Source organism: Oncorhynchus mykiss, chromosome 6 (genome assembly GCF_057628025.1).
Source record: "Oncorhynchus mykiss isolate SJ-2025 chromosome 6, ASM5762802v1, whole genome shotgun sequence".
In the NCBI taxonomy this organism is placed as follows: Eukaryota; Metazoa; Chordata; class Actinopteri; order Salmoniformes; family Salmonidae; genus Oncorhynchus; species Oncorhynchus mykiss.
Window position 1 is genome coordinate 60,482,993 of NC_143027.1, and position 13,708 is coordinate 60,496,700.

General features: G+C 46.4%; 1 protein-coding gene across 2 annotated transcripts in view; it reads right to left on the bottom strand.

Annotated features, from left to right (window-relative positions):
- The window catches only part of LOC110526271 (T-cell immunomodulatory protein), a 111,824-nt gene that overhangs the window by 19,606 nt on the left and 78,510 nt on the right, over positions 1 to 13,708 (bottom strand). For both annotated transcript variants that reach the window (XM_021607083.3, XM_090238440.1), the window contains exons 13-14: positions 6,737 to 6,780; positions 4,948 to 5,026 (exon numbers count right to left, since the gene is read on the bottom strand). In XM_021607083.3, the coding sequence (XP_021462758.2) occupies positions 4,948 to 5,026; positions 6,737 to 6,780 (123 nt within the window). The remainder of the gene's footprint in view (positions 1 to 4,947; positions 5,027 to 6,736; positions 6,781 to 13,708) is intronic.

Sequence of the window (13,708 nt, forward strand, 5' to 3'; positions counted from 1 at the left end):
AGACGTAGAGACAATATTAACACACTACAGAGAGAAGAGGAGACGTAGAGACAATATTAACACACTACAGAGAGAAGAGGAGACGTAGAGACAATATTAACACACTACAGAGAAGAAGAATGACAGAATGAGATGGAGAGAAAGATATATTATATGTGAGAGAACAATACAGAGTGAGTGAAAGGAAAGAGGGAGCGTGCTGTGTGGTTTGTAGAGAGAGATAAACAGGAGGAGTTGAACAGGCGGAGGGGTAATCCTGCATTGAATTTGAGACCAATTTACTGGCCTGAGTGCAGAAACCCACAGGAGAGAATCATGGGCAGAACAAAGCTCTGATCAATAATAATCCCCCCTCTCTCTCCAGTTGGTTAGCTCTGCTAACTCCCACACCTTCCACTGACTTCAACCTGACAAGACACAGGTCCAGTCCAACAAGTGCTGTGTGTGTGTGTGGGTGTGTGAGAGAGTGTGTGTACTGTGTGCATGCCTGTGTGCAGTATGTTTGGTTACCTGGGCATCTGTATAAAAGAGTGACTTGTTCACCTGACTTGATCACTCCTGAGTGTGGTACAGAGAGCATCAAATCTGTGTGTCTCACATTGACGACAGCATAGTACAGCGATCGTGTGTGTAGGCGTCGGTGTGTGGGGGTGTTATTCTCCGTTGTCCTAAATCCACCATCCTCATTTGCCTAATTGAAACAGAGCCTGCCGAAGTTCCCTACCGACATAGAGCTGTTTTTTCCTCATCCCTCCTTCTCCTCTCCTCCCTCCGCTCCTCCCTTCCAATGAGCCAGCCAAAAGCCCCGGCACCGTCGGGAGAGAAAAAGAGAGGGATGGAACGCAGAGATAGGTGGATCGAGAGAGCGCACCGACACTCCTGTTTTGTACCAGTGGTACTATTCACTCACCATCCGTCATTTTTCGAATGACTGCGATTCCTCTGCTTTGTTTCATCCAGTATTCTCCCAGAGGGACTAGTCCTCCCACAGGCAGTGAACACGACACACACAGCCCGTCCTGCCATCAACAGTCCAGGGTAATCAATCTCGTCTGCTTATTAAGCCTGACACCACTAGCTTTACCCCACACCTACAACATGTAGATGTACCTTTAAAACCCATATGGCCTACTGATTTACTAACTGTGCAGAGTAAATTGCACAGAAACCAACGGTGTGGAAATCTTCCTTTAAGGTCAATATTCATCTCTAATATAGCTGAATTCTAATTCCATTCCTTTCAATAGGGAATAAGGACAGCGGGGAAAGGTAAGCTATTGCATGCCAAGGTCTTATATCAATAGCCCGAGGGTTGAGGAGACTAAGGTGAGAGGTTCAGATGGAGCACTGGATCTCTGAGAACCAGGCAGCACACATGCATTACTGCACTGCACAGACAGTAAATTAACTACCCTCCCACACGCAGTCAATCAAGTATGCACATATACACAAACAAACACGTATGGTAACGCTTGCTCGCACACACAAAAACAAACAAACACACATGAACTCTCCCACCCACACCAGGCAGGCAGAGCCAGCATTAATATTCTGTTGGTTGATTCACTAGCTCCAGCTGGAGATGTGGAGATGGAGACCGCCTGGGACCTGGGATCGATACACAGCCAGGCAGAGCAGCCAGGCAGAGCAGCCAGGCAGAGCAGCCAGGCAGAGCAGCCAGGCAAAGCAGCCAGGCAAAGCAGCCAGGGATCATCTGACAGGACCAGCTCCGTATGTCCCTCAGCCGCAGCCTCACAGAGACCAGGCCTCCGCAGAACCGCCCCACAGAGACACCGGAGCGCACTGAGGCTAACCGCCATGGCTAATACGCTCTTCCTGTCTGGCACACTGCATACACCCCTGGTTGTTCCCCCAGCCCGCATGCTGAGAGCACGTGTGCTGATACATTAAATTCACCACGTCTCTTGCGCCCTCACTCATACAGACCTCACACCAGCAAAATACATGCTAAAACATATAAATACTGTACACTCACTGCTGATATGCCGGCCCGCTGATATGCCTGCCTGCGGGACCATATCATTACCACTGAACTTACCCGAAGGGAATCGCCTTGGTATTATCAGTCACTAACACATGGGCCTGTGCCATTCCTCAACACTAGGAAGGGAGCTGCCTGTACAGCACTATAACCAAGGTTCAATACCATAAGGAGATGGCAGCGGCGAGTCGCAGGTTCACCAATGCTTGAAGCCCTGTGACACAGTAGCCACAGGGGTAATAGCACTATCTGTGGACCACAGCGTAAGAATGCTAAGTGCAGTGTGTCCTACCTCCCTGAACCTTCACTTTATTTTCCCCGTCCCCCCTAGGCCCTCTTCGTCATTGACCCAGATCTTCATTACATTACTCTAACCTATAACCCACTTGCCACTATTTGCCGCCGTTTGCTGCTATTTTTCAGCCATTTTATCCTCTCCCTCTATAGCATGTCTTTTCTATAGGCCTTTCCTTCCACATCCATCCATGTATTTGACTTCCATCCCTCTATCACCCCGGTTCACTCTCTTTTGGTGCTGAAGGGTAAATGAAGAGCGTGGGGCCCCAGTAGAGAGAGCAGACAGTCCGCGCACCACCGCTCAGGTCTGTCAGTCTACCTTGCCTTCTCCCCATGCCCCTAGCCACAGAATAAATACACTTTAAAAATCACCCTGCACACTGCACTTTATTACTGTTAAATGAGGAGTCCTGGGAATAACCCAGCCAGGGCTGGCTCAGCCACTCTCCATACAGTCCAGCATATCTAACCTATACCCTAAGCATCTCCCTCAGTCAGTGTACACACAGCCCTGGCCTTTCACCCCCCTTCTCATTGGCTCAGCCTCCAGGCAGGAAGTGGTTGGGGCTTGTTCCTCAGTTCAGCCTGTTCGATGACCTTCTCAGGGAGAGGTGTCTGGTGCAGACACAGCTGCTGTTAAGCCCACAGAGCAGAGCTCCAGCACAGGGGTCAGAGGACAACCCTAAACCGCTGCATGTTGGCACACCCATGGGTGTTGAATCCCAAATCCGGTCTTTAAATGAATCCAAGTCGTCTTTAAATAGCCTTGACCACAACACGGAGGCTCAACATCTACACAGATAACAAACATGAATGGGAGAAAGGATGAAGATTCCTCTCCGCAAAGAGAACTATCTGGACTTCTATTCTTCTTCATTCCCTCCAGTCAGACATGTACTATTCTAGGTTTACCTCGCCTTTTCCCTCTCCTCTGTCAAGGTTTGAGTGTTTCCAAACCTTGAGAGAAGGTTATCTTTAAAGACAAGAAATAGAGATTTAAATCTCACGGTTTTGTTGTCTGAGCCCTGCAAAATGGAATAGAGGTTGGGGATTATTGAACAATAAACACACTGTTTGGAAAGACAGAGGGCTTTCTGACTCTCTGGTTCTTTGGATGATACTCCTTGTAGACTGATTGATCTATTGTCTTGCCCCTATAAACGGTGTCCTGTCACAGAGGGAGAGGAGTGAGGGAAGAGTGTTCTTCTCAAAATGACTATTGTATTGTTGCGTTTTCCTTTAGTGGATTATTCCAACAGAACAGGATGTAGCTAGATACTCAAATCCCTGAAATCTGTTTTTTAGGCTTTGCTGTCCTATTCATTGTTGATACCCAGACACACACAGACCATGGAAAGGAAAAGACTGCAGAAAAATTAAAATAAATGGTGAACCGAATCAAGGCTTTTTAAAAAGACGGAATTACTCACTGAGACATCTTGCAAATGCTTGACTCCATGACTCAGTTATCTGTATATAATGTCTGTCCTCTAAGCCATTTTGCGATTTGTCTTTGTCACCTCCTTGAAGACATTAGGCCTAATTCAACTCATCTGTCCTTTCCATTCAACATAACTATCTCCTCAGGTGTTGAACAATGAGACTGACTGGGTCATGGTTTCATGTCTAGTCTGTCCTGTTCAGGCTGTATCTTAGGTTGGGTATAAAGACCACTTTACAGTGTAGGTGTGTGCTTACAATTTTCAGGTGAAATAGCTCAGCATGACAATCGTTACTCTGGCTGGCTGGGTGATTGTGCTATGTGGGATAATACAAAGCATCACATTCCATAGGTACTACAGCGTAGTTTTGTATTGAGGAATGAGGGTATCTTCATTAGAGAAATTCTGCCATTGTGTCGATGCCTTTCTGATGAAGGGGACCTGACGGAGTGACACAGAATATATAGCAATTCCACCTCTGCTTCCAAGCCTCTTGTATCCACCCACAAACCCACAAACCCACACACACACACACACACACACACACACACACACACACACACACACACACACACACACACACACACCCTTTCCTACAGATCTTTGTTAAGAACTCTATTCTTTCACCCTCCTCTTCACTAAGTCCTTGAAACTGTATCTCGGATGTATAGCTCGGTTCTTTTTCATCAAATCTCTTATATTCCAAGGCAGGAAAACAAGACAAGCTCCTTCTTTTCCTCCTCACTTTCAACCAAAAAGAGCAGAGCAACAAAGCCCTCCGTTTCTTAGCAAGCAAACCAATAACCCTCTACCCATCATGCCTTTCTCTAGCAGGAAACGCGCTGTGTCAACATTATCAGGCCGGGCAGTGAGATGCCCATCTCACCAGAGGTTAACAAGGCTATTATCTAGGAAAACAGAGAAGCCAGGCTTCAATTAAACCCCTGGGGCTACAGCCCTGGAAGGGCCTCTCACCCACACACGCCACACTGACCGATACCACAGCCCAGTCACTCAAACCTGCTACCGCAGCACGGAGATGACGATCGCCAAGTATAGAGAGGAAGTCCGTACACAACCCCATTCCCAACTAGAACAACTGTCATGGCTGACGGCTCACCAAATCTGCACCATTGCCAGAATGCCTGTATAAAGACGGCTGGCAGACTGTCAACTGTACACAGCATCTGTCCACGTTGGACTTACCCGAGGCGTTCTTCAGGTAGCCGTTGGAGTCCACTGTCGTGTAGCTGACGTACGGCCCAGGCTGGTTCACACCAAACGGCTGCAAGGTCAGAACACCCACAGCATTAGAGTAGAACACACATATTAGTGACCCATTCTCCCTGAAACAACAGATCTCCCCCACCATGTAAATTCTCAATGCAGACGCCCAAGTCTGAAACAGACATCTGTCCCCTTCCATGACCTGCCTCAGAGGTTTTGGCGGTGTGTTCAGAGCGTGTGCAAATCACCCCTGACCTTTCTGAAGCCGGGGGGGGGGGGGGGGGGGGGGGGGTCTGGGCGCTCTGCTCCGAGTCCTTTGAGTGAAATAAAAGCACAGGTCTAAGCCCTAGCTGGCTGGGTCCCAGCAGACAAAGAGAAAGGCTACAGTGAGCCTGACATAGCAGCCAGCTCCATCACATCCTCTGCATTATGCAGTCCTACCCACTGCTCCTGGTAATCCCTCAAAAATAGTAATGAACAGTACAATGCGGCGAATCGGAGATGAATTTTTTAAACGGTTCGGGGGAAAAAAGCCACATAAATGGTAGACCTCACGTTACATAAGTTAATAATTAAGATGGCATGGAATGACATTTATATTGACAAACCTAATGTTTTGTACACTCAGTGCATGTATTGCGATTCTCATGATGCTATATGTACTGCGATTCTCATGATGCTATATGTACTGCGATTCTCATGATGCTATATGTACTGCGATTTGATACTGTGATTCTTTCGCCGTTGGATGTTCAAACATATTGCTCACCATTTTGTCTGCTGCGGACGGAATAGGAGAGAGCCATGAGAAAACCCATTTTGATCAGTCATGGAAATGAAAGTGCTTAAAACAAATTGAGTCATTCTGGAGGTTTGGTTAACGTACGGCCAACTAGCGCAAAAAAAAATAATACTGCGATACCGTCAAAAATAATAAAACACATTTTTCCCACCCACCACTAGTACTGTGGGGAGACGGTTCTCTCAGCATGCCGCGGGGTGGGGCTCTGCAGAGCGGGAAATTACTGAGTGGTCATGTGGAGGCTGTATTATCTCTTCATTATGGGCCGATGACGCCTAATGAAGAGAGCTTTCTGTCTGCCTCGGTTTAAACAGCCTAATGAAAACTATGGCAGCCTGTTAGAGAGTGCAGCCAGACTCCCACACCGACAGACCCTCCCACACAGTACTGTCATATATATGGCATGTGTAGGCCTATAGCTTCACCAGACTGAACAGTTGTACTGGGATTGGAAATTGAACAGGAGTTCTGTGGAAACTAAAGGGAGAGGAGGTGGATAGTGATGGACAACGAGACAATAGGTGGGAAGATAGACAGAAGAGGGTTAGAGTGATAGATGTGAGGGACTTAAGGAGGAGGAGAGCGGGGAAAGCAGCCCAAAGCCCCAGACATGGGCTCGATCAATCACCCGGCTAAATCAGGCAATGGGGGGGGGGGGGACACACAGTGGAGGGGCAGACACAGTGGAGAGGCAAACAACCCAAACACAAACACTACGACAGGACCAGCGCCAAGCCTGTCTGTCACTAGCTTTGGGGATGAGGGACTGTCACATTTGACCTTTTTTTTTTAGCCATTTAGCAGACGCCAGACTGACTAGTTACAAGATAAGCCTTTTCACTTTTTCAAAATGTTCCTATCCTTTTTATCTTTCATTTCAATATCTCTCATTTCAATGTACCTCTTCGGCTATCTTTTTTTCATTGCGTTACAATGCACACGCCTACACAGAGGCACGAGTCTTACCTTGACGTTTCCCGGGCAGTCGTTAGAACAGAGTCCACTGAGCACTGAGGAGGAGAAAAGGAAGACTGATTAGCTAGCAACAGGGGACTATATTTGTCTTACACAATCCCATACAGATTTGTCTGTGACTAACAACACGGCTAAATGAGTTAGACGCTGTAATGGTTAATGACGTCATCCCTGTAGGAGAACCCAAACTTGGTAGACTTAAGCTAGACCTGCAGTGCTTATACTGTTTTTCTGTGGATGCTTATTAAATGGGGAAGCTAAATAAATGCAGTCATTGAACTGTAAAAAAACAAAAAAACAGGCAAAAAAAAAAATTGTATTTGAAAAAGTAATTGGTAGTAAAATGAACACAGAGAATAAATGAGCTCAATAATAAGCTGCAGGGGAAGTGTATGAGTATTTGTGTGCATATGGAGCAGCAAGGAAAAAATCCTGAATTCTTAATCAGCAATAAGAGGAATTAATATATTAGCATACTAATTGGCTGGCGCTGGTAATTTGCACATTGAAGTTGAGCTGCTGACTACTTCTTTAATTAGGATGTACCATCATGCATTTGATGTACTGCTGCACACTGACTGACTGCACTCCTTAATGCAGATAAACAAACAACCCCATTCAAAGTCAACACATGAAAGTTCTTCCTCTTTAGAGCTACTAGACCTAGTCCCAGAAAGACCGACCGTCACTGTTGGACCGTGTGGCCTACTGTATGGAACTGAAGGATGTGTCTGACATTGGAATGAAGTGAGGCAATTTTTTAATATTTTTTTTATTTACTTTTTACCCAATTGTGCTATCCAACTGGTAGTTACATTCTTGTCCCATCGCTGCAACTCCCGTACGGACACGGGAGAGGCCAACGTCGAGAGCCTCGCGCCCCCCGAAATACGACCCTGCCAAGCCACACTGCTTCTTGACACACTGCTCGCTTAACCTGGAAGCCAGCCGCACCAATGTGTCGGAGGAATCACCGTACAACTGGCGGCAGTGTCAGCGTGCACGCGCCCAGCCCGCCGCAGGAGTCGCTAGGACAAGGACATCCCGGCCGGCCAAAGCCTCCCCTAACCCGGACGACGCTGGGCCAATTGTGCGTCGCCTCATGGGTCTCCTGGTCGCGGACGGCTGTGACACAGCCTGGAATCGAACCCGGATCTGCAGTGACGCCTCAAGCACTGCAGTGCCACTCGGGAGGCCTTGAGATGAGGCCCTTTGATCTCCACGTGGAACAATTTGTTGGGTTATACCTCTGTGGTCAATGGGATCGATACTGCCCATGTTGAAAGGTACATGTTCTGCTGCTGATTTCATCGGTTGCAGCCCTATTCAGGACATGAGAATGCAGATATCCATCTGATCAAACACTGACCTGGGCCCGGTTTCCCAAAAGCATCTTAAGGTCAAATTCATTGTTAAAACCATTGAGCTCAATTGTTCTAACGATGAACACAGCCTTAACATTTGTTTGGGAAACCAGGGCCTGGGATCAGGTCCAACACCAGTCAGCCGTGTGCAGAGGACAGAGCAGATCAATAGATGATAAAACGTCGGGCCTCTAAACCCAGAAGGGCGTTTCTGTTTTCTCATTGAAAACCATGCTCGACACTGACCCAGTCTCTGCTTGGGATGAACCCATCTCATATAACTAAGGGTTCCCTCTACAAATTCATTTCGATTTTGGGAACCCTTATAAAAAACATTATTTTAATGTAACCTGTATTACTATTCTCCCCATGCCAAGTTCATTCCAATCCACACTGACCCGTGGTGTTGAGGTTGGATTAGAAACCCTTCTCTTTCCAAGGGATCATAACAACAAAGATGTGATCCCTAGTCACTAGTGGAGCCACTATGAAGAGGAGCTAGCTCAACATCGCTGGCTTGTTTAAAGGACTATGGGGAGCGTGTCGTGTCGTAAATTGGTTAGTAGAATGGGTAAATCCAATCAATGGAGACTCCATAAAGTGCCTGATACAGGCAGTGATGCGTGGCTCTGGGAGAGAGACAGAGGCGGGGAGCGTCAGTGACTGTGCCTCGCCGCTGTCCTTCACGAATCACTGGCCATGCTACTACTGCTCCAGGATGTGGATGCTTCTCTGCGTGCTTGGATAGACAACTCTCCCTCTCTGACTCTCACAGAGCAACCCCCCCTTCCTTCTAAAAACATAGTCTTTATTCACAGCTCTCTACACCTTTTCTCTTCTGTTGTCATTCATTAAACTCGTATGCAACGTGTACCAAGTAAGGGTCACATACGGACCTGGGACCGCCACAGTAAGTATTCAGGGTTTATCCAGAAATCCACAACTGTGCAAACAGACACTGGTCTGCTGCCTCTACTCTATTGGATAGAGCTATTTGTCAGAGGAAGCTGTGACAAGGGCAACAAGGGCAACGGCAGCTCCCCGGCAGGACTTGCCCACTGAGGTGGAGGATGAAATGGACTGTCAGTGTATTCTGCTTGTGTACATCTGGGCCTGTGTACTAGTGTGTGCTTTGTGTGTACAGATATAGGATCTTAAATTTGATTCAGTTTGCTACAGCAGGAAAATAATCGTATAGCAACAGGAAATGTGAATTATATTTAATGTTTTTTTTTTTTTCTCCCCAATTTCGTGGTATCCAATTGGTAGTTACAGTCTTGTCCCATCGCTGCAACTCCCGTACGGACTCGGGAGAGACGAAGGTCGAGAGCCGTGCGTCCTCTGAAACACAACCCAGCCAAGTTGCGCTGCTTCTTGACACAATGCCCACTTAACCCGGAAGCCAGCCGCACCAATGTGTCAGAGGAAACACCGTACACCTGGCGACCGTGCCCGGCCCCAGAACAGGAGCCGCTAGAGTGCGATGGGACAAGAACATCCCTGCCGGCCAAACCCTCCTCTAACCCGGACGATGCTGGGTCCCCCATGGGTCTCCCGGTCGCGGCCGGCTGCGACAGAGCCTGGACTCGAACCAGGATCTCTAGGGGCACAGAGACCACTGCGCCACTCGGGAGGTGCCTTAAATTGACTTTTTTGAAGTAGTTAATACATTTTCTGTTTGGGCAAATCAAGTCTGACATTTCTAAGTGGAAATTACAAACTTTATAAGCCTTTTTAAAACTCAAATACACTATACGTTTGTAGGCCCCCGTCCCCGCATGAGGCCTTTTGGTAGACCGTATTTGTAACTAAGAATTTGTTCTTAACCGACTTGCCTAGTTACATAAAAGGTTCAATAAATTAAACATTTCCTGCTGTACAGGAAAAATCTCAGCAACAAAATAGTGATCAAATTAAAATCCTCCATCTATAAAGTGACTGTAGAGAGTGATGTGCCAGTCTAGTGATGTGATGCAATAGTCTAGCGAATGAAGTGTGGGACATACAGAACTCACAGGGTCGGCTAAGAGAGCAGCTTTAGAGGAGAATAAATATAAACAGTAAAGACCTGTTAAAGACCTGTGGATTCATCTGATGGATAATGTGCTTATTTAATGCCAGGGCTTAGTTCAAGAGCTTCATATAGCCTATAGTGGAGATAAGGGATTCTATGCAGACTTTTGTTCACCCAATGCACATTACGACATCTTCATGAGGGCTTTTACATGATCGTCATTTGGCGAGAAGGCTTTGGGGTTTGTTCCTTTAATGTCTGTGCATGTGAGAGACTGTGGAGCAGAACGAGAACTTAGCTATCTCAGTTGCTGGCTGTCGCCATGAGTTAGGTGGGATTTCTTGTTGTGTTAGGATTTATGTCACCCTGCTATCATGCTGTAATGTCTTAAGAGGTGGCATGTTGCTACTTTGCCGCCAGGCCGGTGCATGGGCTGTAGACTTATCAGACAGATGGGTTGATAAGGGACTGAGTGTCCGGTTCATCGTTCCACTTCATTGAGCAGGACACCAGCATGGCTCAGAGGAAATAACATCATGCGCGCGCGAGGCCAGATGTCTGAGCCATCTCTGACATCCTAATGAGAGCTGTGGGAGATGCCCTCTCTCTGTTCTTGGCTGCATCAGTTTGACCTGAAATCTGACAGCACTATAATTCAGGGCTGCATGGTGCTGTTGATGTGCTCTGAATGAGACTCTGTTCCAGGACTGTAGAGTGGAGCCAACAGAACAGCAGGGTACTGTAGTGTACATGCATGAGAGCCTGTAGCTGATCTGGGTTGACAACTGCCTTCCCAGGCCCAAGTACTGTCAAAGCATGTTCAAATCCTCCACCAGTCCAGTCCCTCTAGATCCTACCCTGGAGATGCTGTCTGACGGCTCCCACATTTAACCGCCTCCGTATCATCATCGTCATAAAAAGAGATAAAACCATAGAGAACCATGGAAACCAAGCCAACGTCACAAGAAAAGAAGAGCCACTCCAAGCTGTCAGTTGACGTCACATACACGAAGCAGGCCTGGCTGCCTCTTGACAGGGGGAAGCTACACGTTATGCCACCACGCCACGCCAGCGGCTACAAATCAATTAGCAGTCCTACACTGACAGCTGAGCAGCCCGTGATGCTGCTTTCTTTTTCCTCAGGCCTAATCTGGGCTGGTGTTGACCCTAGGCTTCACATCTGCCAGACAGGCAGTGACACACATTTACATTGACATTTTCGTCATTTTAGCAGGCTCTTTTATCAAGAGCGACTTAGAGGAGCAATCAGTGTTAAGTGCCCTGCTCAAGGACACGTCGGCAGATTTTTCTACCTACTTTGCTCGGGGATTTGAAACAGCAACCTTTTCTTTTACTGGCCCAATGCTCTTAACTTCTAGGCTACCTGCCGCCACACACACACAGTCTTTCTACCCGCTAACGTTTGGATTTTACTATTACCTGTCTTCAGGATGACCACCTGCTCATAGTTGAGTAATCCACAAAGGAAGTGTGTGTGTGTGTGTATGATATCAATCTCCTCCCAGACGGTTTTGAAGTCTAGTTATCTGTTATGTTGGACTGATCTAATGGTAAGTCATAGTCATATCCAGCCTGCTGCTCTGACATCATTCAACTACCTTTGTTTGAGGCTTATTTGAAGGACGAGCTTCAGCTGTCAATCATCTGCAGGCTGCAGACATGAAATAAAATATTCCATCTGTATTCCCGGAGATGCATTATATATGAGGGTGGTGGAGTAGTCAGAAGACCTTTAAGACCAAAGTCAACGGATGACTACTGGACATGGGAGAAAAGTTTCCTTCTGCAAAATGGTAACCCTCGGAGTGCTTTCAAAGTTGTGTCAGATTGACAGCTATTGTAAAACCGGAGAGAGGAAAAACAGTCATCTATATATTTTTCTACTATATCCTTGTTTTCCCCGAATCCTCTTCTCACATTTGATATGTGCCGTTTGAGCCCTTTACATGTGTGCCTCCATTGTGAGTTTAATTCTGTATATTTTAATTCAACACTCAATATTACACACCAAACGCAGAAACAACCAATAAACCAGCAGAAAAACCTCCAGAAATATGGACTTGTCAAATTCCAAAAGAGAGCGGAGAGTAATGTCTCTATGAAAGCTCCCTTATCTGTTGTGCTGAATTGAAATGTGAGTGAGGGTGGTTACTTCCTGACTGACAGCTTGGCAGAGGTGGAGAGAGAAAGGGAAAGGAGGATGTGTACTGGACTGAACAAAGGCTGCAGATGTTCCTCAATGCAGCGAATCTGCATCCTAACTAGAGAGGAGGAGAACGTAATCAGCTCACATAGTTCTGTCTGTCACTCACACCCACGCACAGATCTAGACACACACACACACACACACACACACACACACTCTCTGTAACCCTTTTCTAACGTTTTGACTTCGAATCTCTCAATATCTCTTTATTTTTATTGATCCTCAGGTAGATCATGGGGATATGACTGCTGAACTAGGCTAGTTCACCGAAGTAAACTTGTGACATTGTAGGACTAGTGTCACACTACCTAATTCTTCAGTAAAAACAGAGTAATAAGACATCGCTGACTTTGAGATAGACGGTTCCTGCTCTCCCCTAACTTCCCTGTGTCCCGGTGTGACGCTCAGCAACCTGATAAATCTCAGCTACCTGATTAACTCTCCTAATTGAAGGGCCAGTTTGAGTTAACACTGGCTTCAAAGAGGCAATAGTTAGAGCCAGTTTTATAGGCCTTTTCTTGCCCAGGGACCCCCTCCCAGGCAAACCGGCAACCCAGGGACCCCCATCATGCATTTGCCCAAAATCACCAGGTGAATGATAATTGCAAAGTAAATTGCGAAGTAATCAACATTTTAAAATTCAACATTTTAAAATTCATAGATTTGGTAGATAGTTTTTCATTATTTTGACCTACCGACATTATAAAATCGGAAGGGCAGCTAAGAGCAGCTATTTAGCTGGTTACACAAAGGTCAGCAAAAAATGTACAGTACCAATCAAAAGTTTGGACACAGCTAATCATTCCAGGGTTTTTCTTTATTTGACTATTTTCTACATTGTAGAATAAACTTATAAAAATAACACAACATGGAATCATGTAGAAACCCCCAAAAGTGTTAAACAAATCAAAACATATTTTAGATTCTTCAAAGTAGTCACCCTTTGCCTTGTTGACAGCTTTGTCACACTCTTGGCATACCCTCAATCAGCTTCATGAGGAATGGTTTTCCAAAAGTATTGAAGGAGTTCCCACATATGCTGAGCACTTGTTGGTTGCTTTTCCTTCACTCTGCGGTCCAACTCATCCCAAACAATCTAAATTGGGTTGAGGTTGGGTGATTGTGGAGGCCAGATCATCTGATGCAGCACTCCATCACTCTCCTTCTTGGTCAAATAGCCCCTAGACAGCCTGGAGGTGTGTTGGGTCATTGTCTTGTTGGAAAAAAAAAACATTGTTCCACTAAGCGCAAACCAGACGGGATGAATGCTGAATGCTGTGGTAGCCATGCTGGTTAAGTGTGCCTTGAATTCCAAATAAATCACAGACAATGTCACCAGCAAAGCACCCCCACACCAT